This window comes from Catharus ustulatus, chromosome 13 (genome assembly GCF_009819885.2).
Source record: "Catharus ustulatus isolate bCatUst1 chromosome 13, bCatUst1.pri.v2, whole genome shotgun sequence".
Taxonomy (NCBI): Eukaryota; Metazoa; Chordata; class Aves; order Passeriformes; family Turdidae; genus Catharus; species Catharus ustulatus.
In genome coordinates, this window is record NC_046233.1 from 3,615,731 (window position 1) to 3,643,275 (window position 27,545).

At 41.7% G+C, this 27,545-nt stretch overlaps 1 protein-coding gene across 1 annotated transcript; it reads right to left on the reverse strand.

Moving 5' to 3' along the window:
- Positions 1–236: 236 nt before the first annotated feature.
- PPP4R2 (protein phosphatase 4 regulatory subunit 2) lies at positions 237–26,916 on the reverse strand. The gene is made up of 9 exons (XM_033071642.2): positions 26,757–26,916; positions 25,983–26,064; positions 9,811–9,981; positions 5,270–5,363; positions 4,398–4,435; positions 4,008–4,082; positions 3,498–3,641; positions 2,944–3,212; positions 237–2,026 (listed from the first exon to the last, which is right to left on the reverse strand). The coding sequence occupies exons 1-9, from the start codon at positions 26,788–26,790 to the stop codon at positions 1,713–1,715; spliced, it is 1,221 nt and encodes a 406-aa protein (XP_032927533.1). The 5' UTR covers positions 26,791–26,916; the 3' UTR covers positions 237–1,712.
- Positions 26,917–27,545: the final 629 nt, after the last annotated feature.

Sequence of the window (27,545 nt, forward strand, 5' to 3'; positions counted from 1 at the left end):
AATCCTGTCTGCTCACAACTTGATAGGTAACATCAGCAAGAAATAACTTTATAAATAGTCCAACTGAGCCAAATTAATTCTGGTATTAATCAAAACCTAAATTTCCCCCAAACAATACAAAGCAGACCATGTAGTACAAGAAACTATCAGCATGCATTTTAGAGGTCATTTTTGTACTTCAGGTACATGAACTTAAAACCAAAGAGGGACAAGTGTGATAAAAATGTACTCAGATATTTCATAACATTAATATTTATTGCTTTATATGAATACTGTATTGAAAGCCCAAGCATTCAGTTTACACACAGAAATTATACAATTATATACCGTTTCACAATGGCAGTGAGCACTCATTACAATCTACAAAAAATCTACTTTACAGAAATTTAAAAATTCTAAATATCAAAAAGGTACAGTTGAAGAAACAGGTATAAATTTGGCAGCCAGTAATCGTGACTGGGAGGTTGCAGCTTGCATGTCTTTAAATATGGGAACTGGAAAATATTGAGTTTAAAGCAGTAGTTTGTGCTTTGAGCTGGTTTGAAAAAAATGTAACACTGGCTGTCAAAGTAGCATGTTCAAAAATATTTAGTTCACTTCCAAAATGTTATAGAAATCGTGGTGATCCCTCTGCACCCCTAACCCCTGCAGCATGACCAGGGTCACGTCTGCGTCCTTCCCGTGGCGTGGTGTGATCAGCCCGATGGCACCTGCAAACCTTGGAGGAACTCTGACACTTCTCTACGATATCCACAAGCTCCAAGAAGCACTCAAAGAGGCAAATACCTGCTTGTTTCTTCCAAGGTATTTTATTTCCAAACGTTTCTTCTACAAAAGTTTAAGCTAATGTTTTGATTACAAGGTTCTCAACATAAAGCACATTTTCTCATAAATAAATGAACTCCTTTCACTCAGGCACCTCAGAAGTATACAAAAATGTTGTCATTGGAACAGTTCTCTTGGAATGTGTTTACTCTGGTGTTTTCAACAAGGTTAGTACTTCCAGGGTTTCATATGGGCCAGATTTCATGTGTTTTGTTTTTCCAGAGGCAAAGCAAAGTGCCTTGAGAGGTGAACTCAGTCTTTTCCTATAGAAAAAGTATTTGCTGTATTTATCTTTTATAGAAACAGAAAAATATACCCTTTCCCCCTTAGAACAGTGAGGGTACACGGAGGTGTGCATGCTGTGTGGAGATGTGTGTGTGAAACGTGTGTGAAATGGAACACATTTGAAACACACAACAGGATTCTTGGTGTGTATTTAAATAAAAATCCGGAAACCAGCCTGAAACCCCGAATTTCACATGTCAAATGTTGAAACTGTAACCAAAATATGAAATAACTGCTAGAGCTGTCAGAAAAAGACAAGACAAAAAGCTTTCTTGCTTACATACAACTAGGTGTGGTGATCTCCAAAAAAGTTGTCAAAATTATAATTACCTTCCAGTTTAAAAACTTTTATTCTAAATAAAAAAAACTATACACAAACCACTGATTTGACCAAACGAAAGTTCAGCGGTAAGCAGGACCTGAAGGAGCTGGTATTCACAGTTCTTATCATGTACAACTCTTTCAAGGTTCGATCCATGGAGAAGTTTATTTTACAACCTGCTTCTTTTTGTAAAACTAAAGGTCCACTTTATTACATAAAATTATTTATACAGTGTAAAACCGGAGCCTTATGGAAAATACTGCCTCTAAGTTTGTTTAAATTAGTCTTGCTCCATAGGTTCATCTGCAGCCTCTGTGGCTTCATCACTGTTTTCCATCGGGGTCTCTGAGGAGTTTTCTGGAGTTTCACTGGCATAGGAGCCCAGCTCTTCTGTGTCACTGCAGTCAGCTCCACTAGTGGCAGATGCACTGATGCTGCTGTCAGCAGAGTGTAAATCCTTCTCTGCCCGCGGCTGCTCCGACTCCTCCATCCGATTGTTCTCCTCAGAGCTCTCTTCAGCCACACTCGAGGAGTCACTGTCTTTTTCTTGATCTTTTCTGTCCTGACCAACGTTTCTGGGAGACATGAAGGACTCTAGGAACAAGGAAAGTACAGTATTACCAAGGGATTTTCCAACATACCTTAATCCTGCTGCTTTCCACCCTGAGCTGCGCTGAGCAAACCTTGCCCAGCACAGCCAAGGACAGGAGAAACAAACCCCAATTTTATTAGAAGATGAAAAGAATTAGAGCCACCTTTGTCAGGATATCCAAACTAGCCCAACATAGAATTTTTAAAAGTTATTTTATTTAACAGGAAACTTCACTGGCTAAAGACAAAGTTTAAGAAGTAACTTCTGGCTTCCCCAAGTCCTCCATTTGCCTTCAGAAACAGTTTATTGGAAATTATGAAACCATGGCTGTTCCAGGTGTACAGCCATCATGAACTACAGGAACATTATACAAATACAGGAGCCACAGTAAAAACTCAGAGGAAACTTTGAAGAATATGTAAAAAATAGATTCATCTCTTAACTGTAGCTATTTTATTTTCTTTTAATGTAGGTACAGAGCCTGCCCTACAGCGAGTTAATTTTTACTGTTCTGATAGCTGGTGGAGATATTGTTGCTGAGTCCCCTCAGTGACACAACATAAATTTGTATCTGTATTTAAATAAATTCCATCATTAATAAAGACAGTCACACAGAGCTATGAACCATTCCTGTTCTGGAGAAAGGATGAGAACACCTGATACCCTAACACAGGGACTCTTCAATTCTTGGTACACCCTGATCTCATTAATGGCCTTGGAAGATTTTAAATACTCTTGTCTAAGTTTCATATTGAGTGCAGGACCAAGGAAAAAGAAATTACAGAATTGCTAAATTATGCAAAATTCAAGTACGAACAAGTAGCAATACTTAAAGCACATCTGGACCAGCAGCACTGGTCTCCAGCAAAGAAAACCCCAACTCCTTGGGAATAAAAGAAGACAGTGAAATCTGAAATACCTTCCTCCTCTTCCTCTGTACAGTGCTGTCTGGCACAGGTAGTATCTTTTTCTTTATCCTGAGATGTAGAGGATGCTTCTGTCTCTTCCCCCATGCCTGAAGAGACTTCACTGGAGGCAGTTTGGTTTGGTGCATCTCTGGTTTCCCCCTCCTTATCAAATTTAAGTCTTTTTACCTCATGTCCTTCTGCTTCTGCAGGATCATCCTCAGAGTGCTTATTTTTCACTGGGCTGCTCTGAGCACCTTCTGATTCAGACGCTGGTGATTCACTACAAGCAACAAAACCAGATGCAGCTTTTATTGAGGACAAACATTCTGTATCTTGTCACACTTCCAGAAAAAAAGTAGCAACTACTTTGATTTAAACACATTAAGTGACAACAACAGAATTTGCTTCACTTATTACATAACAAAACCTCAAAGTCATCACTCCTGATTTAAGACTCCATTACGCATCCCTTAGAGGGTCAGGCTTTTTAAAATTACCTTTTAAACATAAATAAAAAAATTAAGAGTAATAAAAGCTCAAAAGGTGACAGACACTGCTGACAAACCTGTGTTTCTTGTCCTCTGTTTGCTGCAAGCTGGGCTCTTTATGCTCTGTGCTGTCTGGCAAACCGTTGGTTGTCATGGGAGTTGACAACGAAACCTTCGTCCGACTCACGGGTCTGGGGGTCCCAGGGCCATTTACATTCGATCTGTAAAAACAATAATGAGAAGCTAATCCAGCCTTTCAGCTAAGTATTTTGTTCCTGTTTGGCAGAAAGTGGTTACACCCTTCATTTAAAAGATCAACAAAACTAAACAAATAGATGAGGGGCTTTGCTTTTTTATATTGGATAAAACATTCCTCACCTACAATGAGAAAATTTGATATAAAAATCTGTTTAACAAAAAAAATCTCAACAATGAGGTTAGAGAGATCAAAACACAGAGTACATGGCATACATGTTCCTGCCTCCTCTATCCCCATTCCCCAGTACCCATGTCACACCTCATTTTTGAGGGTACTTATTTCCAGAACTCCACTACTTTTAAAAGCTGACCCCTGGAACCAAACTCACCTGTCAGTGTACCCTGGTGAATTCCCGGGGAACATAACACCATTCATCCGATTTAAACTACTGGAATTATTTTTCCTAACAAACAAAACAACAAAATGTTATGAACAAAGGAACCTTAAATCACTTTAAGCATGTTTGCACAGAATTTCCCAATCCCAAATTTACAAAGCCCCCACTGTCAGTCCCCAAGAGCTTTTTATCTACTCCCCAATTATTTCACTTGCAGACACCATCCCGGCTGCTGACTGAACTATGATAACAAAATCTGAATTCTGCATGTCTGGCTATTAGATACCACTACTGACAGCAAGAGAGATACATCACACACACATGCAGCCTCCCTGTTACTAACACAAGTTTGAAGTTTCATGGAAAAAAGATTATACTCACTCTGAAGATGGATATACACAGCTGACAACCATGACATTCTGCAATATACAAACAACAAACACATCAAGAGTTCAGAAACAGAAGCTTCAGTTCTTGACAACATCCCAGAACATTAAAGAGTTACAGGAATTTGTTAAATTCTGCTAAAATACCTCTGCTCCTCTTACAAGGTCAGGTCATGATTGCACTAAAATTCAGGATTTTATTAAGTTTGTTAGTGTCCTAACGAGACCAGAGCATTAAGCCTCAGGCTCAAGTGTCTGTAATTTCTAACTGAGGGATCTCTGGAGAACAAAGTACTCAGAAATGCTGAGGCATCCTACTGTGGAACCACATTTTCAAAGTCTCCTCCTGGCTTCTGAAGGATCCCACGTTCTGACACAAGCTATAAAATGCCAGTTAAGACAGCTGTGTGCTCTTCTGAAGGCACACTCTCCATACCACAGGATTTAAATACTGAAACAAGACACTGGAGGGAAGGGGCCTCCCTTCTTCATCTCTGGTTTTACTCTGAAACCAAATGTGGGAGGAAATTTCTGATCAAAAGGTTCAGGGTATTTCATCTGATCATTTCTAACCAGGACTCCATACAAAACCTGCCAATACACCCTCCACAAACTACAGGTGGAATATGCAGAGTGATTGGGAAACACAGCAGCTGCAGCCCTGAGATTAATTTCTGTGTCTGCAGTTATTTTAGAACTGCTTTTTGCTGCTGAAAGGTATGAAACAAAGTCAGACACTCAGGAGCAGCCATCAGCTGTACTCTGGTTCTGAGCCCCAAGGAAAGCAGCAGATCTTTGGGAGCAATTGGGAAGTTTTTAAGTGATGCCTGTGACTGGAGCTGGGTTCTCTCTCAGAGAAATACATACCTTTTCCACACCTCTTAGAAATTTGTCTGTTCCTGTGTAATTCCTCCTAGGATCTGTCAGCAACTCACAGAGTCGCTGGATAGTGAAGGGGATGCTGCAATGAAATAATTATTAACAATTTAATTTTATTTTAGGAAGTACAACTCTCAGGAAGCAACAACATTATTGTTTTCTCTCCCTCACTGAGAAGGTGGAACAAAACCAGCACTGAAATTTGTAACCATGAGCAATACTGGGTGGTACCTCAAGGCTTTATTTTCCTCTATCTCATACAAAGCTGTTTCCTGTGCTCACCACCACAAAACCCAAGTAGAGTCCTACTGCATCATCCCACAACTCAAAGGATTCATTTAAACAATGAAAAGGAAATCAGATCATACACAGTAAACTTTCTGACTGTACTATTCCAATACACAGAACAGAAGTTGTAAGGGATTCAAAACAAATTTGAGTCATACACACTAGAGCTAAAAAAGTCTCAACTTGTAGTTTATTGCAGGTTTTACAGAACACAGTTACAGAAAAAGCAGTAAATGTTGGAATTAGCAGAACCATTATACTTCAGTTGTTACAAATAATCTATTTTGCTACAACTGGACAATGTATTCATCTGTCAAGGAACAGGTCAGGAAAAAATAAATAAATTAATAATAATAATAGATGTATAAGCCCATAAGAACCACATAAACACATTTTTGTTTTTTACAATTCTACACTCATTTTCATCCCTGCTGAAATGAGAAAATGACCTTTCAGACAAGCAACACTTTACAGACAATTAATTCTCAGTTACCTGAGGTGTCACACTTTCAATCCATGTTTAGTGTCACATTTTAACAAATTTCTGTCAAAAATATTTCAGTATAATTATGAAGTACCATGCATTTTTACATTTAACTATTTGAAATTGAAGCCACAAGCATTTAAAAAGTTACCTAAGAGGAATATTGGATACAATAAAATATTTATGAGCCATTTCATGGTTGGGAATACAACTGGCACCAAATCCAGAGCAGCACCAATCCAGACTGACAGGTGTGTGTGTGTGTATCCCTACAGTGTAATTTTTTGTCCAAATTCCATGTTTGTTGTTTCCTGAGGAGGTCAGTACATGGTAAGTCCAGCCTGGCCATGAGCTAACACAGCATGGATCTCAGGCTTTGCTCATTAGCTAAAAAGCCACATTAGAGATGCCCAGATCTCCACCAGCTCAGTGCAAAGAGCCAGCACAGCTCCAATTCATCATCCCATGACACTCCACTTTAACTAAAAGCCAGCAGTACTCAGACAGTGACTAAGTATCAACAATTTAATTATGTTTTTCAGAACTGCCTGGACATTATGTGACTGAGGAAGTCCTAATCCTCAACAAACCAGAAAAACCACAGGAACAAGTGTTCCTTCTAATTCAGTTTGTTTCATGAAGGCTCTTTAGCTTGGGAATAGTTCTAGCATTATTCATTTCTCTTCCCTTGCTCTTCACTGGGCAATATTTCACAGCCAAATTCTTCATAAAATCATCAAGCTTAGGACAGACCTTTAGGAGCAAGTCCATACAATATTCAGCTTCTGCACAGTGCCTTCTTTTAAGAAAATTCCCAACTTTTAAGTCACAAAGAAGTTACTTGATCTGTTGATCTTTCCATATGGGTAAAATATTGAGTTGATCTTACTATTTCTTGTGATGGTTGTTTTGATTTTGGGTTGGAAATTCATAATTAAAGAGATTTTGCTTTTTTTTTTAATAGAACAGACAGTCCATTCAAAATCCATTTATTCAACAAAAACAAAAGCATACAGATTTTTAAATTATTCTCCACCAGCCAGACCTGTAAGACATCCTGGGGAATCAGTACCTGGCTAGTTTGGGTTTGTCCCCTGGAATGCTGTGACAAGAAGTGTTTTGGAACATCAACACAGTGCTAATTGCCCAAGCAAGACGGAAAACTCAAGAAATGTGCAGCCTGCAACTAACTCCAGAAGGAAAAGTTGTGTTCCTATTTTACTCTCAGCTACAGCAAGTTCAAAAGAAAAAGATAAAAGCCAATTTCCCTCCAAATCCTTCACAGCAAAGTGAAGTTCGTGCATTGAGCAGCAGATGGCACCCGGTGTCACACAATCACCCCTGAATGGAACTCCTTCAACATTTACAAATTCTTTTAGTTGACAAAACCCAAAGTTAACTTCACCTCAGGAATTCTTTCTGGTGAAAAAATTATTGTTTTAGAATAGTTCAACAACGTGATTTTAGAACAGAAGCAATTTAAATTGGTGTAAATCTATAAAGGAACACCAATGTGAAGTTTGTGAGCAGTATGAGAACTGACAGTAACTGCTCAGAAATTTAATTAGTTCAGCACATGAGCTGCATGAATAGTCCTGATCTGCCCACTTAAGGTAACCACTTAAAATTCTATACCAACACACTCAAAACTGCACTTCCAGCACTACAGTCCAGAGTGAATTACAAAGCAAAAATTCATTTCAGCAGGATTGAGGAGGGATCTGGGAAAATTACTTCTAACAGCTATATTTAATTGTAGCAAAAACACAAACAAAAAAACCCCACCTTAAATGAAATTTGGATTATGATCTGTTTTATTCATCTGTCATGACAGATTCCCAATAACTTACCTAGGAATTTCCCTGTTTCACTAACAAAGAATAAAAGGGTAAAAAAACAAGGCAGAAGTTCCTACTCCAAAGCAATTGTAAAGAGAATCTGGCTCTGCAAACCTGTGCAGACACCAAGTCAAGAGACACAGACAGGTTAAAAGAACCAGCTTGTGCTTTGTTTAAAAGGCACTTCAGCTAGAAAGACCCCAAAACAGGGGTCATTCTTCATGACTTATTTCTTCAACCCAAATTAAAAGTTTTTTACAAAGTTGCTCCCTGGAATGAACTCCCTCCCTCTCTCTTAAACACTGCTAAAAATACCCCAACAATAAAGTCACACCAAGTAGGTTCCTTGCCTGCCCTGGTAGCCTGAAATGACACCCACAGCTCTAAAGAAGCCTGAAAATACAAATCCCACAACCCAAAACCTGTTGCTGCTGTTACTTTTTGGACACATCTCCACACGATTCAGCTTTTACCATCACATCTTCCCCGTGGGAGTTACAGGATTTACCAAATGAAGCACTCTGCAATCCCAGATCCTGAAACATCCCCAGGCATTATTTCCTGTAGGTAACTAATGGATGTAGTTTGTTTCCTCAAAGCCTGGGAGTTTCACTGCAAAGTATGAGGAACTTGAGCACCCTGAAATGTTCCAGCAAAGGATGAAAATAGCACAGGCACAGCCTAAGCTCCAGACTCATCATCCAGAGGTTTGTTCAGTGCACTTGGGAACAACAGCAGATAACAGCAGCCCATTCATTAGCTGTCCCTGGGAGAACATTACCCATTCTGTGGGCAATGAAGCATTAACAAAAAGCTGGGGGAGGCGGGAGAGAGGCAGACTTGAGCATAAAGGATAGGTTTGTTTTTAAATTCCTGCAGTGAAGCAGCCCGGTATAAATATTGGGGAGCTGAGAACAAGCTGAATTTCACATTCTTGGAAGTGTCCTACATGAGAGCAATTGTGGGGGAAAGAGGAGATCTGACTTAAGGCTCCCAAACTGCAAATAAATGAAGTAGCATGGAACAATGACAGTATAAATTATAAATACAGCATCAAATACAATACTAAGGACATGTCAGTAGCACCTCTGAAATTGAAATTTCAGAGTATCAGGAAGGCAAGATTTAGAACATGCCCATTTATTAATAAGCTGAGAAAAATGCTGAAAGTCTTTTTACAAGCACTGAGCACCACAGCCAGGATGACTCAGCTTATGGCAAGTGTGTAATCCAGTTTAGAAACAACAAAAATACTACACAAGCTAGTAAAAAGGACACACCAAATAAGACAAAAACATCAGGAGCTTTATTTGAGAGGAAACAAAAACTTCCAAAATTAGGAAACCAGCAAAGGGCACAGGTACATTTCAATCTAGGGCACTGTCAGCAACACATCAAACACCCCATGTCCTTCACCAGTACCATTTCAGCTATACATTTGAACCTGGCATAATTTAGTAATTCCAGCCCAGGTACACTTTCACCTCCTGGTCACACCCTGCTTCTCACAGCATGATTTCTTCAAAAGCCAGTGAACTGCCACAAATCAGGAACTGAACACCAGAAGACCTCTTTCCATTTGGTATTTCAAAATGCACTAAAAGAAATCTGACTTTACTGTCTATTTAACCTCCTAAATATACAGAGTAATATGATAGTTCTTTGAACTGCACTGTTTAAAAACTAACTACATATTGAAAAAACAAAGTGAATGATACCACAGCATGTCACATGTCACTTTTCATTCACTGACACAATGATAAAGTTCAGAAACTACTGTAATACATTTGTGCATATTTGTTTCTGCTCATCTATCCAAGGAAGCAAAATGAACAGTCACAGAGACAGTACAAACTGCAATGTTAAAAACTGGGGAAATATGTTTGTTATCCTGATTTTAGAAAACAAAGGATACATACCCATTAAATCCAGTGACAATTTTCAGGATTCTTTCTTTCATCTCTTCAAAGGGAATATATTCCACGTTTGGATTGGGGGGCCCTCTTGGTTCAGGAGCTGAGGTTCTGAAATCATCCATGACTTTCTCCAGTTTGAAAATAAAATAGCCTTTAAACTGAGACCACTGAACCCTGCATAAAACACAAGCATTGAGACATGGCAAGTTAGTGCTAAACCCACAGAACAACAATGGAAGTTTTTGTTTGTGTAACAGTGCTCACCCTGCTATGCCAGTGCTAAGGTAAAGCAGGCAAGTGTTGCAGTGCTGCTTTCCTTCCTGAATTTAAAGCATGGTAACTATTTCAACAATTACACTGAACAATGCAACACAAATCAACTGCCTCTAGCAGCAGGGGAAGCCATTTCCTTAAAGATCCAATATACATTGACAGTGCAAACCTAAACATGAAATACAGGTGTCTGTACAATGTAAAGGGAGCCTACAGTGCTGCCTACAGCTTTCACTATGCTGTAAGATGGGGAAGGGAAAAACCAAACAAAAACAACCAGCCCCCCCCCCAAAAAAAAAACCAAACCACCAAAAAAACAAACCCCCCACACACACACCAAAAAATCCCACCACACCAAAACACAAAATGTTTCAAGTTTGGAACATCAACTATACACATCATTATCTGCTTCCCTCACAAAACCTCAACAAAGGCCTTTTATAACTCTACACATTTTAAAAACATTTCACTCTTTTTACCTCTTTTTCTCAAAAAGGCAACTGTTTTCTGTATCACAGTTGGCACTTGTTGATGAAAAACTGAGCAAAACAACTTGGACTCCTGATAATGATTCCCACAGCAGTAAGTTATTTTTCCAAATTACCTCCTGCCTTACAGCTTCAAATTTCATTTATAAAATTCTAGATTTTCAAATTTTCAAGCAAACAGCTCCCTCTGACTGGGTCCAACAGCCAAGTGCTGAGCCAGCCCTTCCACAGCCTGGGCCCACAGGAGGCACTGAGAGCTCCTTGGGATCGTGCATGTCAGAGCAGCACAGGGAGCCAGTGAAAGTTGATTCAGTTCAGGATCGATTTGTTTCTATTCCTGTTGATGCAGGAGCTTGCACAGCTCCAGGACAGAGAAAAAAGAAACATGGGATAACTAACCAACAATAAAGAAGAGAGAAAATGATCTTTGACATTTATCTGTAACACACACGATCTGGGATGAGCAGCCTCAAACCAAACAAGTGTAAAATGTGAGCCCCTGGACAGCCTTCAGCTCCTGCTCAAAGCAATATTAAAGTATTTAGCCAAAGCTCTAGCTCTAGTCTCTCTGACTATTTCTGGCCCCATGTAGCAGCTGCCCTTCTGTGGGGCTGACCCAACCATTAGTGCTGTGAACCATAGGTGGTGATGTTTTTGTTTCTCCAGCACCACCAAATCCCAACCCACAGGCCACCAGAAAAGCAGGGTCACGTCATCTTTGCCCTAATTTTCTCCTTTGTTTCAAAGAAATAATTATCAGATGAAAAGGGGGAAATACAGCTCAGGTTTATCTATAGAGAGCCAAACACAAAGGCCCTGTCTTTTACTAGGAATGATAAATTTGCAAGAATAGGGGAATTCCAAAGAGGAAAGCAAACCTCTGTGTTCCTTCACAAGAGACCTTTAGGCACCTCACAACAGGAGGGACCACAGGACTTGGTGAATAATAAAAGTAAAACTTAATAAATAAATAAACATCAAGGTCCCAAAAGGCAATGGCATGGATTAAAGAGCACCACTGAGTCTCACTGGATTGATTGTCCCCAGTCAGCATCCTACACCCCAAGCAGAATACTATAATGTTCCAATGTACAGTATCAGGCATTACTACTACAAATGTTAAATTAAAAGCTGTACAATTCTGCAGTGTTACCACCATGAAACCAAAGTGTTAGCAACAAATCACAGATTTAACACATAAACACACCACAACCACAGTAAATAACCCCATGACACTGTGGGATTACTCCCCACAGAGCATCCCAAGTGCTTTACTTGCCTCATGAAAGGAAATTCCACTATTATTCTAAACATTCTTTGACAGCCCCATTTGGATATATTTCCACACTTGAAAACTTGAGCTGTTCTCTGTTTTCATTGTTACTTATTTCTCGCTGAATAGTAACACTTATCTTTTCACAGACTGTTAACCCATCAGTGTTGGAAATAAATCAACAACATCAGGTTTGAAAAGGCAATGTACTGCCTGAGAGCAGCACCCACCAGCTCCTTTACAATGCTGAAAGTACAGAAAATAGAGACTTTGTCCATATTGAGAAGTTAAGAAAACTATCACTTGGATTTTAAATTACAAATTTTAATTAGCATCTCTCCCATTATAAAAAGGCCAAGAACTTAGATCTGCAACACACTGAACTACTGACATAGAAAGCATCTCTCAACCTGCATTCCAAAGCACTTGCTAAATGGTTGCTGACCAGGTAACACAGGACAGGTTACTCACAGGTTACTCACAGAGGCAGCAGAGTTTAAGGACAAACTCATCCTGCAATCACCAGGGTGGCCACAGCTAACCCAGAGTAACAGCAGCTCCAATCACCCCAACAAGCTGTTGCTAGAAGCTGTGGAAGCACAGAAGGGGCTCAGCACAGCCTGGCTGCTCACACACTCACTGTGTTTCTCCAGCAGTTTTTTCCAGCACTGCTGGATTTCCAGCAGTTGGATTCCCTGCTGCTGGGGCTGCAGCAGCAGCAGGAAAGCTGAACTGCTCAAAGGTCACTGTTACACCAGAACTGCAATTCAAACAATAAACACAACTGTCCTGTGCATCTCCTGACATCAGTGTTGTTAAAATAATGAACTCATTTCTGACCAAAAAATCCAGAATTATTTCTGCAGGGACAGTAAGATTTTCTCAGTTCCCATTTACTTAGTGGAAGTGATCAAAAGTGAGTGTCACAAGAGCCAAGTCACCTTTCCTGTTGTACCAGTCTATGAGAATGACAAATACAAGTTGGCATCAGCTGAACTTCACAAACTCACGTGTCTCATCCATAGAGAAAACCAGTTCCTGCATAACAATGGGTAGCACTGCTTGGCAATACAAAGTTAAGATTAAAAGTTGCATATCATGCTGGCTATCAAAGCAATCTTTAGCTACACCTCTAGAAATTTTAAATTATCCCTATTCACTGAAAGACTGGTTGCTTAGAAAGACAGAAAACAGAAGAGACAAACAAGTGCCAAATCTCTGTTTTCTAGGAAAAGGAAAATATTCCACATGTATCACAAGCTTCCTGAGAAAGATCTCTATTTCCTCTGCTTTGTTACACAATGTGAGAACTCAAAACCAAGAGAAAAGTTTGGTCAATACCTTCTATGGTTACATCAAGAGCCAAACAGAAGCAAAAGAAAGTTTTTCTACTCTCTGCTTTAAGCACAAGTTCATTAAGTTTTATACACTGGAAAATAACTGATAAACATCTTAAGTTCTGTAAGAATAACAAATGGAAAAAATTCCATGGAGAAAATACTGTTCATACTTCTTTCAGAGCAGGGTTGTTTATAAATACTTGCTCTTCCCACTCCCCATTGCACATAATCAGCCTTTTCTTCCAAACCATGCTCTTCCTGTCCACTACACTGGCTTGGGAATTTGAATCAGCAACTTTGAGAGCTTTTAGAGCCACTCAAAGATAAAAGTTACTGAGAAAGCTGCATGATCTGAAACAACACCTTCAAAAATAATACTTTCAAGAAATTAGTTGATCCCAAAATGTTTTGGTTCTGTGTATTTTCACTCTAGAGAATGATGGCTTTGTAGTTATGTACCTTTTCTGTACATCAAGGCACCTTTCAGAACAATATCTGGGTCACCCTGTGTAAATGTACCTGTACAAAGAGCTCTCCTGGCCTAATGAGCCTGGAGTTCCAACAAGCTCCAAATCATTTTAGGAAGAAATTCCAGCTTACCCTAGGAGTCCTCTGCTTCCCTCCCACCAGCTCCTGCACCATCTTTCCCTTTTACCAACCTAAATGATTTGCTCTGGCATATAAAAACATCAAGAGGAAGAAACTGATTTCAAGTAAGAAGCACCTAACAAGAAAAAAGTCAAAGGAAAGGCTGGAGAGAATCAATCACAGCACTTCAGAACTCAGATTGTATCCATACAGACACCACCCATTTCAAATTTTCTCAGGACAGACACAAATGCTGGCAGTTTAACTCAAAAATGTAATGTCTTTTTAAAAAGTACCTTTAAAAGTCAAGCAACAAATGAGAGCATGGAAGCTCACAGAGTCCAATTCAGTCTTTCTACCTTACTTAAACATTTTACACATGCTAATAATGTGCTTCAAGGTATGAGATGATGTTTAACACCCTAATACTGTACCCAGTGCAGTCCCTGACCTTGTAATTTCATTAAACATTAGAGAAAAATGAATGGAAGAGATTTCAGTGTTTGAACACACTCAGCTGTTTCCAAAGTCAATGAGGAAAGCAGACAGCACCTGACCAAACAGTCAATCCTACAAGGAACATCAGCAAGTTCTGAGAAGATTTACATATAATTAGAGAGCCAACATGACAAAAGGCTAGGAAAGGGTGAGGGAAGACATGAGACATGAAATGAGCAAGTAGAGATTTAATTAAATGACAGACTAAGCAAAAAAAATCGCTAACAAAATAATCTTTTTCAAAAAAAGCCCACACAGAACTACACAAAACCCCAGAATGGGATCAAAATTAGCAGGTGAAGACAAGAAACTTAAACTCTAAGATGAAAGCCACAGAGGAGGGGTGGGTAACTCCACAGTCACAGCAACACACTGAGTCACTGAGAGCTGATGAAGCAGCAAAACTATCTCCACCACACAGGGAAGAAAAATAAAAAACAACAACAAAGAGAAGAGAGGTTAATTTAGACACAATCTAACATTGTCAGAGCAGAGCCATGGAGGAACACAATCCTAAATAGCTCTGTTCTCTAATAAAAGCAATCAATCTATTTCACACCTGTGCTTGAATTACATGATTTGCTTTTGGAACTAATTCATTACTACAGATCAAGAGAATTTGCCAAGCAACATCATCCAAGTTTAGAAATGCACCAGTTCTGATTGATGAACAGCATCTTCAGCAGGGAACAGGCCACCTCAGACTGAAAGCAGGGCAAGCAATGCTTTGATTTCAAAGAATGAGGAGCACAAAGTTGCTTCCAAGGAATGACTGCATCTCTACTAACAAGATTTGCATAGGATTCATCTTTGCAAACATGCATATCCAAACAAAATTGCATTTTACATGGAAATAATCTGATCATATCATTCCCAGAGTGTAAAAGACATCCCCCCCATCCCCTTATCTCCTGCTTATGCAAAATGCTTGTCCTGGAGAAACTGTGGAAGCAGCTTTCTCTCTTACAATGGTTATTGGGGAGGAGGAGAACCAACTCAGTATCTGCATTATTGTGTGTCAGAGAATTAACTGGTATTTTTCTTCTGACCACTGGCCAAGTTTTTGTGCTTGATTCTTTTGCCACTTGGTGTAGTCACTTTGGGAGATAAGGTGTCAATGAGAAGAGCAAAAAGCCTGAAATATTTAAGGAAGTTGTTTGGGCAAGACCTGACAAAGATGAAAATCCCTCCTATTTTTAAGGGAAAACTATGCATGGTGAACAAATTCCAGGTTCCCTCTCAGTCATTTAGCACTGCAAGGCTTTGCTGTAGCAGTGCATCCCTGCACCAACACATGACTGGGACATGAGGTGGAGGTTGGGCTGCCAAGTCTCCAGGAGTGCAGAACACAACTACACTGAGTTACTCATTTCCCTTCTTAAAAACTGTCATAAACATCACACACAACCCTAAGGGAGTGCATATGGCTCATACAAACTCCAAAGATTTTAAGGTGCAAGCTCCAATTGAAGCAAAGCAAGACAAAACCTAAAATTGAAGAACTGGAGGAAGAATTCAGAGTGCCTGAAACAAGGCTAACTCCTGAAATGAAAGTACTGCAATTATTCCATAAATCTTTCTGGAATTGCCTTACAGATTACAGGTTTAATTAAAAAAAAACATTATATTGAAGAGATGTTAAGTTTCCAGAGACCCAGCTACGTACTTAAAACATGAAGAGTCCCAGGAGTCCTGGTGGGATGTCTGTCTTCAGATTTCACAGTGTTTAAGTTCATTACAAAATTACTTGATTTAAATTTTAAGAGGATGCCATCTGTTTTGGAGAGATGCTGAATACCACACAGAACATAAAATGAAACCAAAGTAGATCTGCTATTGATTCTGTTCATTGAACAGGCCATAAAAGAAATATCAGAAATTAGTAAAAGGAAATATTTCCCTCTCCACACTTCTATTATTGGCTCTCTGACAAGCAGAAATTAGAGGGAAAAAAAAAACCCACAAACAAACAACAAAAAACCAAACAAACCCAAAAATAAACAAGAAAAAAAAGCAAAAAATCCCCACTAAATTGGCATATTTAGGATGCAAACACTTTATGTCCAGCTAAAGTGATTTTAAGGCAATGTCATCAGAACACACAAGGAAAGAACCAGAGGACAATGTCTGAGGGAGTGACATAACATGGAACAAGACATGTGAGTCATTGGTACCACCTTTGCCCCCTCAATTTTTGCTGATTCACATGACACTCCCAGAGACCTGCTAGTAGGAAATAGGTGTTTTGAAGTGTAGTAACTTGCCAACTTCAGTAGTTGTTTTTTTCTTTTGTGCCTTGTTCTAGAGTTCCTAGGAGATGAAGATATACTCCAAGACACAGTAATTTCCCCAGGCTGTCAAAGGCAAAATTAAAGTTTCATCCAAAACAAGTTAATTCCTTTTCTATTCTGGTCTATCAATGGGATCTCCAGAACTATTTGTAAAGTGAAAAGGCAGAGAAAATGAAGTGCACTCAGCAATCACATACTCAATTCAAACCCCTGGCAAGGCAGCCAACTTTCCAGCATGCTCTTCCACAAGATGTATCCAACAGGAATACTGAGGACTAGCTGGAATATCCCTGTCAAATCCAAGGCCCCTGTCTGCCATCAGGGAGCACAGAATTCATGCCAGGCATGAGGAGCCCCAGCCTGGTGGGGAGGCAGCACAGGGAACCTGCTCAGGACTGCCCATCCTGCCCTGTCCCCCTGTCCTGTCCCCCTGCCTGGCAGGGCCTCAGCACTGGGAGCAGCACCCAGGGATCCTCTCCAGCAGCTGCTCAGGGACTGCAGGCCTGTGGGAGAAGAGACCAAGGCCATGCTCAGCTCTTCCCTCAGGTATCTCTGTTCTGTTCCTGCTGCCTCCACCTTTTCTGCCACTGCTTTGTATCAATCCTTATCTTATCTGTTCAGTGGCTATAAACAAGGACACCTGGACATACACAGTTATACAGAAGGCATGCACAAGCTAAGAACTTTAAGAACTGCCTGTAAAACAGAACTCCCAGTATTTTCAGACCAGCAAATGGAAAAACCCAAACCTGTTTCCATTTAACATGTTAGCTTTCATACAGGAATTACTATTTATTTATGATCTAAGCAGATTGCTTCTTAAACAGGTGTGCCATCAGTTTTTTCAGAAAATGCCTCTGAAAATTTCTGGGATAAAAAGCTGCAGCACTGAACTCCCACTAACAGGGAGATGAGTCATGCTGAGGTTCCCACAGGGATCCCACCCCAGTGCAGAGCAGGAGGGTACTGGCTCACCACACACTTAGCCTTGTCCTTGCTCTACACCAAAAGGGGCAAGCCTGCTCTGCTGCTCCCACACATTCCTGTGATCCCACACACAGGGAGGTGAGGCAGATCCCTGATCTAACCACAAAATTAATGCTGCAGATAAGGCAGAGTAAGATGTGTGATGTGACTAGCAGGAGCTGAGCCATTTCTTTAAACAGCAGCACTCATTTATCAGGTAAAAGAACTTATCTCACCTAATTCCACTCTTGTGTCAAACAGTCTTTGTATTTTAAACTTATTTTTCTATTTCCCATGCTTTATTTGAACAGTATTTTGATGCAACTCATTTTAGTATCATTATTTTTCACACTGTTCCTATTTTCACCATCCACACAGTGCAGATAAACATGGGAAATTCCAAACAATGACAACAGATTTACACAGTAAAATCCTCTGTGCACCACTGGAGACTGGCTTCCGGCAAGCAGAAAAACACCTCAATCAAACATCAAATCAAAGCCTTAAGTAAGTGCTAGAGCCTTTATGAGTGTTTCTAAATGAGCAATAAATTTTAAAAGTTGAGGTGCTCCAGGTAGGGTGAGTTTCCTGGAACACTGTGCCTTGCTGCAGAGTGTGCTCCTGTTAGGAAAACATTGGCAAAGCACTCGTACTGGGGGAGCGTCCTGTTCCCTCTCACCTGATAACTCCTGTAAAATTAAACACTCTCACATTTTATCTTCAGTAGGATTTTACCTCATGTTACCTTTCACTTTAATTAAAAATATATTGAAGAGTTCAAAGGAGGAAAAACTGGTATTTCCCACAAGCACAGGAGGTGTTTTTCCATTTTCACTCGCTGATTGTTGTCAGCCTAAATCCAGTCTTTGCTCTCCTTGGGAGCACAATGAGCTCATTCCAGAACCAGGGAAACTGTCAGACATTAGAACTACATCTACTTCAGTAGTGTGAGTGTTCACCTCTGCTGCTTGCAAATTACTACTGCTCTTGCCAGGAACAACAAAGATTAAGACTTAGTTATGGAAACAGGCAGCTGAAGAAGACATTAAAGCACTATCTGTAATCATCAAGGGACTAATTCTGATCTCTGCTGATAAATATTGGGCTGACTCTGACAGAATACAGCTGTCCCACAGAACAGAAAAAAATTTCAATGCAAAATTTTCTAGGAAGTACATTTGTGAATACAGTTTCTAAAACCAAACTCAAGTACCTTTTTTTTTAAGTCAGAAACTGACCACAGAACAAAACAGTACAAGATTACAACATTCTTCATTCAAAAATTAACTTCCTTATAGCAGAGTAGAAAGCAATACAGAACACCAGTGTCGCCTCAGGTATCATGGGTTTGTCCAGAATAACCAAATCCAAGAAATGCTGCAGCTCCTCTGGTCAGTGTAGCTGTCATTATCACTTCAGAGGAGCTGCAGGCCACACTGCCATAATATGATCAGGTGTTTACTGTGTCAAGCTATAAAGCTGGGAAACCAGATTAGGAAAATGCACCCTGTGCAGCTACTCCTGGATCTCTACTGCAGTGAGTCCCTGTGCTTGCCTCCTTCTGCAGGGCCCCAAAAACCCAGAGGCCTCCCTCAGGTCTCTCAGCAGCACTACTGGGATCAAGGAAATTGCACTTGTTACTGATTCCTTCCAAAGGCAGAAACAAAAGCCACTCAATTGGCTTCTCCACAGGGCAGTTCAGCTGACACAAACTGCTGAGTTTGGGATGACAAGGGGCACCCTACCTCACTGACCTAATCCACAGGCATTAGGTGTTTGTGCATCATCACACTCCCCTGTCCTTCCAAGTTCAAGCATCACCAGGTATTGCCATCATGGAAATCTTACCATTGTCTTCAAGTAGTTTTATTTCTAAAGCTGAGACCTGCCAGACATGTATCAGCTTTGTGGAAAAGCAGCATCAGTCTGGTTTATTCACAAACTGATAATGCACCTTCCCCAAATCAAGCAGACTCCTCCTGTGTGCACTATTGCCTTGTTCCTTCCCTCCATGTGCCATCAGGCACAAACCTCTCCAAAAGCTTCAGACAGGAAGAGAGATCAAGACTCACCAATCACAGCCAAAATGTAAAACCATCCCTGCCACTGAGAAGTGTAACATGGAGTGGACAATACCCAAATGCCAGGGAAAGTCCTGCAGATGAAATACCAACAAGCACAGCACCCACAGAACAGAGATTTGTGGCCCACTGGAAAATATCAGAGGTCACACTGAGGAAGCCACTACAGCAACACCACTGAGAGGTGAAGGTACAAACCAAGAGCAGCCCTGAGGATAACAACAAATCCCATCAAGCCAGGCAGAGAACTGAGGTGAGGAGAAGGATGACCACAGAACAGAAATGATCATCAGAAACACGTGCAACTGCAGCAACTACCAGAGAATACATAGTGGGGAGGTTTCCTCTGTAAAGTGACATGGACTGGTTGCCAAAAATATTATCAGGAAATGTGCTTACAAAAACAAACTGTGTATAGCAACAGGGAAGGAAGCCACACTAACACTGCAAATCTGAAAGTGCAAAGAGCTACATTTGTGATTAAAACATTCCAATCACCCCAAAAAGCTCAGTGCTGCAATCAGAGTTTGCCTTTTGCCTTTACTTACACGTGTATTCCACAGGGAGACTAATGTTTATTACACTCAGTTCATCACACACATTTTACAATGGCAGTTAAAGTCTGACCTTTACACTGCAAACCCCACTCCCAACAGATATGAAGTGGCAGTACTTAAAATAAAACACTACAACAGTGTGTTTCCCAAAGCAGCAAGTGATTTCATCGATAGCACCGCTGACTGCCCTGAAGTACTACAGCTACACAATCCACACACACAGAAATTCCTGTTTACAACAGAGGTAAAGGAGCAAGGAAGCTAAATTAGTGTTGATAAAGGTACATCAGCAGGCTTTTTGACCAAAGATCCCTGTCATTTTGAGACATTAGTGGATTATGAAACAGAAAACAGTGCCAGTGGATTGGGAATTAGTGGGGGTAGTTCTAGATGCTGAATGGAGTGGAGCTAGTGAGGAATAATAGTGGACAACAATGCAAGGAAGTTTACCCACATCTCTTGCTCTACTGAGAACATGGAAATGGCAGAGTCTTGCACTATCAAAGGCACACAGAAACTTCTGTCAGAAAAACATAATCTTGCTTATTACAGTAGAAAGTTAAGAATATTTTTTATTTCACGTTTTAAAAAAAAATAAGGAATTACATTCCTCAAATAGGTTTTAAGATTTCCAGAAAGTAAGTGGTCATCAAATTAAAAAAAAAATGCTAGCACACCCATGTCAAGCAAGAAAACTGCTTGTTGAATAAAAGCAGAGAACTTACTTTAGGAAAAAAAACAGATTTAAATTTAAACATGGGAAATAAGCCAGAGGACACATGGCTAAGAAGTCCTATACATTTGTAACAAGACAAAGGCTATTATACAAGTGTTCAGAGTACATAGTTAAAACACTTCAACTGAGATGGAAACTTATTCTTGTAGGAGTTCATGGCTACTGTATCTTCACTTAGCTCTCCTGCAGCTGACAAACTATTTCACTGCTGTGATAAACTAATAGAAAAGTTAAATTGATTCAAAAAAGCTTAAAAGAAAAATGTTCACAGCTACACAAGGTAACAAAACAGCATCAAAAGGTCAAAAGTATTTTTGCCATTATCTTTGGTGGAACTGCAGTTATGTAACTTACATTTACAGTTACATAATTTACCAAAGGCAAATCATCCCTGATCCACCTGACTGACTGTGAGGAGGGAAGACCAGGGAATGCTATAGCCCAACCTGAGCACAGCACAGCAGCTCAGCCTGCCCTGGCAAAGCTGCAGCCCCAGTGCAGCAGCAGGCTCAGCTGCAGAGCTCCTGGTGCAGGGATCAAAGTCCAGCCACACCCAGGCACAAACGCCGGGGCTCAGAGCCCACAGCAGGGCACCCCTGTGCTGGCAGGGCAGGCTGAGCACACAGGCTCTGCTGGGGGAATCCAGCTGCTGACTCTCACCAGTGAAGGGCTAATTGCAGCCAGGGAGGTGGAAACAGATCCCATTCTGAGCTGCACAAGTGTGGGTGACAGGCACTGGGCCCAGGATGCTCCAGGGGAAAGGCTCTCCCCAGGGCTGAGCAGTGAAACAGGGAGCAAAACTGGGGCTATGGAATTGCCATGACTGGAGATTCTCAGAGATGCTGCACAGAGCCCTCAGCAATTTTATTCAGTTTTTGAAGTAGCTCCCCTTGAGCACAGGGCCTGCCTGGATCACCTCCAGAAGTCTCTTCCAACTATTCTATGATAGTATGGATGTCCAGATCTGCCCTACAATCACATGAATTAAACTTGACTCAAAAAACTCTCCAAAAAACCACTTATGCTGGCCCTCAAGGAAACATGAGAAGAAACTATTTCTGTTTTCAGGCTCAGATGAGGTTCAAATCAACATTTTAGAGCTTCCCAAAGAATTCCACCATAGGAAGAAATAAAACCAGAATTATTTTAATGGCTGTTTATGCTGCATGAAGGGAGGAACTGGTGTAACTGCATCACATCCTGGGCAGTGTTCTCTACTTAGGCCTAAAGGATTTTACAATTAATCACTTCTGCCTAGGAACTGTATTGCTCCACATTTTGGTACTTCACTAGTTCCTGGATTCCTTCACTGTCAGTAAGCTTCTGCATTATACTTGCCACTAGAGTAAGCTATTAAAACTGCACTTTATAGTTTCCCTGCCCCAAGGCAGGAGTGGGGGAAATGCATAAAAAAACAACATAAAATTTTGGATTGCTTTAGTTTTCTAAGTTTTATTTTCCAGTCCAACATATTAGATTTTCTTGGTAAATGGTCTAAATAAATGGTTTGAAAACATTTTTCCTATTGAAGGGGCAGAGTGACTCTAAACCCAAGAGAATCTCCTAAGAGATAAAACATTTTAAATACAGGACACTAGATCACAATTTATAAGTGATCTTCATATCTATTTTTAAGAATTCTTCAGAAAGAACATAAAAATGTCACTGTTGCATTTCACTTCTAGTACTGCAGTGTTGTGATTTCCATCCTACCCCTTAAAGCTCTTTCTACTTCAGAAAAAATAGATAAGTGGATTTCCTATGAAAAAAGGGCACAAAACCTCATCTTATTTCTAGAGGTCTTTCAGATACAGTTAAGTACTGTGAGTAACAGATTTCCTCTCTCTTCACTTTCCTCAGTGCTGCAAGTCACACTGATCTGCTACAAACTGGAGACAAGGAGGTTATAACAAACTTCCCTCATGTACTTGGTCTCACTAAGGAAATTCCATGTCAGTATCTCACTAAAAAGTTGATGAGTACGTTACTGCTCTGAAAAGAAAAAAAAATCCTAACTTTAAAAAAGGTTGAACAACAAACTTTATATTATACTTCACCTAAGGCTAAGTCTTACCATGTCAACTGTTAAGAAATAAAAATATTTCAAAGCAGCCAAGCAATCAGACTTTTGCTTCTGCCACCTCTAACATAGGAAGTTTAGACTGGCATTTGTAAACGTAGGCCATAATCTCACCAGCAATTAAGTGAATGGTTAACTTTGCACAAGAGGAAAACTTCAACTTCAAAAAGATGAAATGAATGCACATCATTGTATGATCAGGATTTTACTGCACAGCACCGATAACACAACTAAGCTTACACTGATAACAGAACCAAAATTAGCAATGTTTTTGTTCCACACTTCCCTTGTAAGTGAAAAACACCCCTAATTACAATAAAGATACTGAAAGCCTTATCACAGCTGCAGTGGTGGCTTTACCACCTCTCACCCTCTGCTCCTCCCCTTCACCACCTCTCCAGTTGCATTGCAGCTGGAAGTACCAGCTACCAGGGACAAAATAAACGTGGGTCCATGACCTGAGCCTTGGCCAGAGGAGTCAGGACTGTGAGAAGCTCCTGCCCCAGGTTCCTGAGGAGCTGCAGAAGTGGAACAGTGACCCACAGGGTGAGAAATCCCAGGAAGATCAGAGCCTCACCTAAACCTGCACCTACCTGTTCCCAGCTCCCTCAGATGAATAAGCACTTTGGAACAAGTGGGGGCAGGGAGGTACTCAGCGACCTTACCTGAGCCTGTGCTTTCCATTTGCTGGGAGAGCTACTTGGGCCATGACCAAGCTGTGAGAACCTGAAAAGTCACTTTAATTTTCTTCATTCCCACCTTTTGAAACTAATTGTACTGAGCCACCAAGATCTGCTGCAGCTGTGTCTGGAAATGTATGGGGGGGTGAGAACACTGACCCCAGGACACAGACTGCAGTTTGTCCTCTAAAAATCAGTATTCATGATGGAGCTAAAAAGCTGACAGAACCCCCATGAAGATCATATAGCTCTCCTAAAATAAAAACTGAAAGCAAAAATATTTCACATTTCACTTGTCCTGAGTACTTGCCTCAGTACTTTTTGTTTGTTACATTAGGAACAGGCTGTGACTAAGATCCATTGTTTTTCAATAATCAAGTCTGCAAACCATGGGTGTAATTACCCCTGACTAAACCATCCTCACTGCTTGTTTTTTTTAATCTATACTCTGAACTTTGCAAAAATCCTAACAAATGTCACTGCAAACTAGTATTTTATCTGCTCATTCCAAAGTATCTACTTGTTACTGGTTTAGATTCTATTACACAAAGTTATTTTTACATAAGTGAAAATAAAGACTATCTAGTGCATTTTAAATTTGCATGTATTTGGTAGGTTTGCCTATTCCAGAGTACTTGTACAACAGTCAAGCTGTGCCAGTTTAAAAATACATTAAGTTCTTAAAAGGCACATTATCAATCTTCATATGAGTGATTCCCAGGAGAGTTTAATTTTTACTCATTTTTTCCCTGATATTTTGATACATAACACATCAGCGAACACACAAGCATGTTTGATGAACAAATGCAGACTTTGGTAGATAATCTGAAGCAAATTTAACATTATAAAACAGTATTTCCATGCCTATCTCCAGATTATATTAGATACTTCTGATCATCCCAAGATCCATCCCACATCCAACACTCTTTAAAAAACAATTTAATGCAACTGAAAGATTCAAGAAAGCTGAAAAGGGCTACAGACCTCAAAAAACCCACAAAGAAAACCCTGGAAACATGGAAGGCAGGATGTATATATCAGATGACAAATCCCAATTCAGGTTTAAGTTTGTAAAAAAAATAAAAATAATAAAAAATAAACCTAGATTTTTCTAAATGAAAATAAAATCAGAGAGGAAATAATTTTTCCAATAACTTGTCCCAATAGAATCACTGTTTAAAAATTACTTTGGAATATATGTGATAGTGGCAGAAACAGTAAAAACAACCTGAAGAAATATCTCAGAATAGGAAAAATATTTTAAACTTATTTTAGGATGGGCTTACTGTGGTGTGTTTTTTCTGTATAATAAGCACTACACCAAAATATTAAGCATTACAGCTGTGCATGTCTGCTGGGCATGAGCCTTCTATTCAAAGAGCAAAGTACATTTCAGAAGTTGTTTTTCTTTCTAAACCATTAATCCAAGCAGCACTAGCAAGCTACCAAAAAAAAAAAATAAAAATAAAATAAAACCACCAGAACCTACAAAACATCTTACAAGTCTGAGGGACTCCAGAAATTCAAACAAAGCTCCTGCGGTCACTGCTTGGTCACAAAACACTGGTGAAAGCACATCTCCCCTGCTGGAGCCGTAGGCTGGCACTAGGCCTCAAAAACAAGGAGACAGCCAGAAAGTGAGCACAGCACTGAGCGCAGCCGGGGAAGCCTTTCCCCTTCCTGCCAAATAGTGATCCGAAGGAAGTCACCGGCAGCGATCCCTGCGAGGAGCGCGGCTCCTCCGCCCCGCAGCTCCGGGAGAGCGCCGGGAACCAACACCGAGAGGGCAGCCCTCCTGAAAAACTCACTGCAGCTCCCACACCGCCTCTGCTAAAGCACCTCCGGATTGTCCCCTCGTCACAGCAGCGCCCAGACACAACCACGGGATGGTTACAGAAAGAAACAATCCGAGCCACTGTAATCTTTATGTAAATAACACAATTAGATACTGCAAACACAGTTATACAACAGTGTGTAGCAGGCATTGCAACAGCAGCTGAACTTGCCTCTTACAAAACCTGAATCTCTCTTAAAAATCCTGGAAAAGCAACAGGTTTTTTTATTGTGCTGAGCAGGATCAGGAAGACCTGACACACACCCCAGAGCAAAACCTATAGAAGTCTCCCCTCGTTAGATCAAACTATCAGCAAACTAAATCAATCCACACAAAATTAAATGGGAACAAAGGAAAGCTTATTTAGCTCACTGAAGCAACCTACAGGCAAAAAAAAAAAAAAAAAAAAGAAGAATCCTGGCAGAATCTCATTGACGTAAAATGCAAGAATGAAGTCACAACTGAGGACCACCAAAACAGTCACACTTACATCGTCTCTCCAGTCTTAGCAACATGACAAAGAAACTGATCCAGAATTGGACACACTTCCTTCTTTCCTCTCTTCTCAAAATCTGTTGGCGTGAGAACGACACAAAAAGAATGGTAAAAGAAGACGGGAGAGAACAAAAATTCACAATAATTAGCGATTTGCTTCAACTATCAGTACAGCTCCCACACAAACCCTGTCGTGCTCTCACAATGCTCCGGCTGTTCCCATGAACTCCACCAGCTTCCCAGCCCTGGGAAACACTCATTATTTCTCCTGCGGAGAAACCGCACGCACCAGAGTAGCAAAAGTTGATTTGCAACTTCTTCCGAGCAGCTACGGCACTGAAAGAGGCCGATTTCCTCACGCTGAGCCCAGAACAGAGAGGGCTGGAGAGGGAGACGGGGACAGGTCCGGGCTGGGCCGGGATGCGGGGGAAGGGGCCGGGATGCGGGGAAAGGGGGAGGAAGGATGGAGAAGGGGAGGCCGGAGTGGGGAGCCCAGGACGGGGAGCCCCGAGAGCCCCTGATCCCCCCTCACACAGCCCCGAGGGTCGTTGGGCAGGGAGATCGGGGGCTCTGCCCTCCACTTCCCCACAACGACCCCCGGGCTCTCCCCGCTCTGCGGGACCCCCCCAGCGAGCACCCCTTCCCCACAGCGCGGGGACCCATCGCCCTCAGCGAGGGGCGCTCCCCCCACACGCTCTCAGGGACCTCAGTCTTGCGCTCAGCGCGGCGACACCGCTCCCCCACCCCCCGCCACCAGCCTCGCCGTCACCTTTCAGCGCCTCCTGCAGCCTCTCGACGTCCATGATCCGCCCGGGCGATTCCCCCGCGGCTCCGCGCGGCTCCCCCGCCCCAGTCCCGCGCAGACCGGGCCGCGCTCACAGCAAGACCCCGCGCTCAGCGACGCTCCAACATGGCGCCCGCGCCGTGCCCGTGCGCGGCCCCGCGGCCCCGCCCGCCGGGGGCGGAGCCACAGGGCGGGGCCAATGGGCGGTCCCGCGGCAGGGGCGGGGCCGATTGATCCCGCGTGAGGGGGCGGGGCCGGGCGGCCGTGAGGGAGGGGCGGGAAAAGCGGCGGGAAAGGCTCGGCCCCAGCGCCTCCCGACCGACCGGCACGGACGGTCTGCGGCGGCTCTGGGCGTCTTTTCCGGCCGCGAGTCTTCATCCCGGCCCCGTCATGCAGATCCTCGGGAGTGGGGAACGCGGAGTCTTCGCCCATGCACGCCCCGGCCCCCTCAGGGAGCTCTTGTTCTTTCCTCCCCGCTTTCAGGCTGAGGCCGCGCTCCCCCCGCCCGCCCCAAGTCCTTGTTCGTGCAAGGACGTGCCTGTGTTTTTATTCTCCAGAAGGGGCCTCCATCCAGTCCAGCTGCTGGCCCTGCACAGACAGCCCAACAATCCCAGGCTGTGCATCCCTGAGAGCATTATTGTACAAGGGCTCCCGGAGCTCTGGCAGCCTTGGGCCGTGACCATTCATTCCCTGGGGAGCCTGGGCAGTGCCACCACCCTCTTGGGGGACGAATCTTTTCCTAATATCCCACCCAAATCCCCCTGACAGCTTCAT

Bases quoted from the DNA above. Each gene is read 5' to 3' on its own strand.
- PPP4R2 (XM_033071642.2), bottom strand. From the start codon at position 26,790: ATGGACGTCGAGAGGCTGCAGGAGGCGCTGAAAG. The intron at 4,083-4,397 runs GTGAGTATAATC...TTTGTTTGTTAG, and splicing joins TGTGTATATCCATCTTCAGA to GAAAAATAATTCCAGTAGTT. The intron at 3,642-4,007 runs GTGAGTTTGGTT...TTGTTTTTACAG, and splicing joins TCACCAGGGTACACTGACAG to ATCGAATGTAAATGGCCCTG.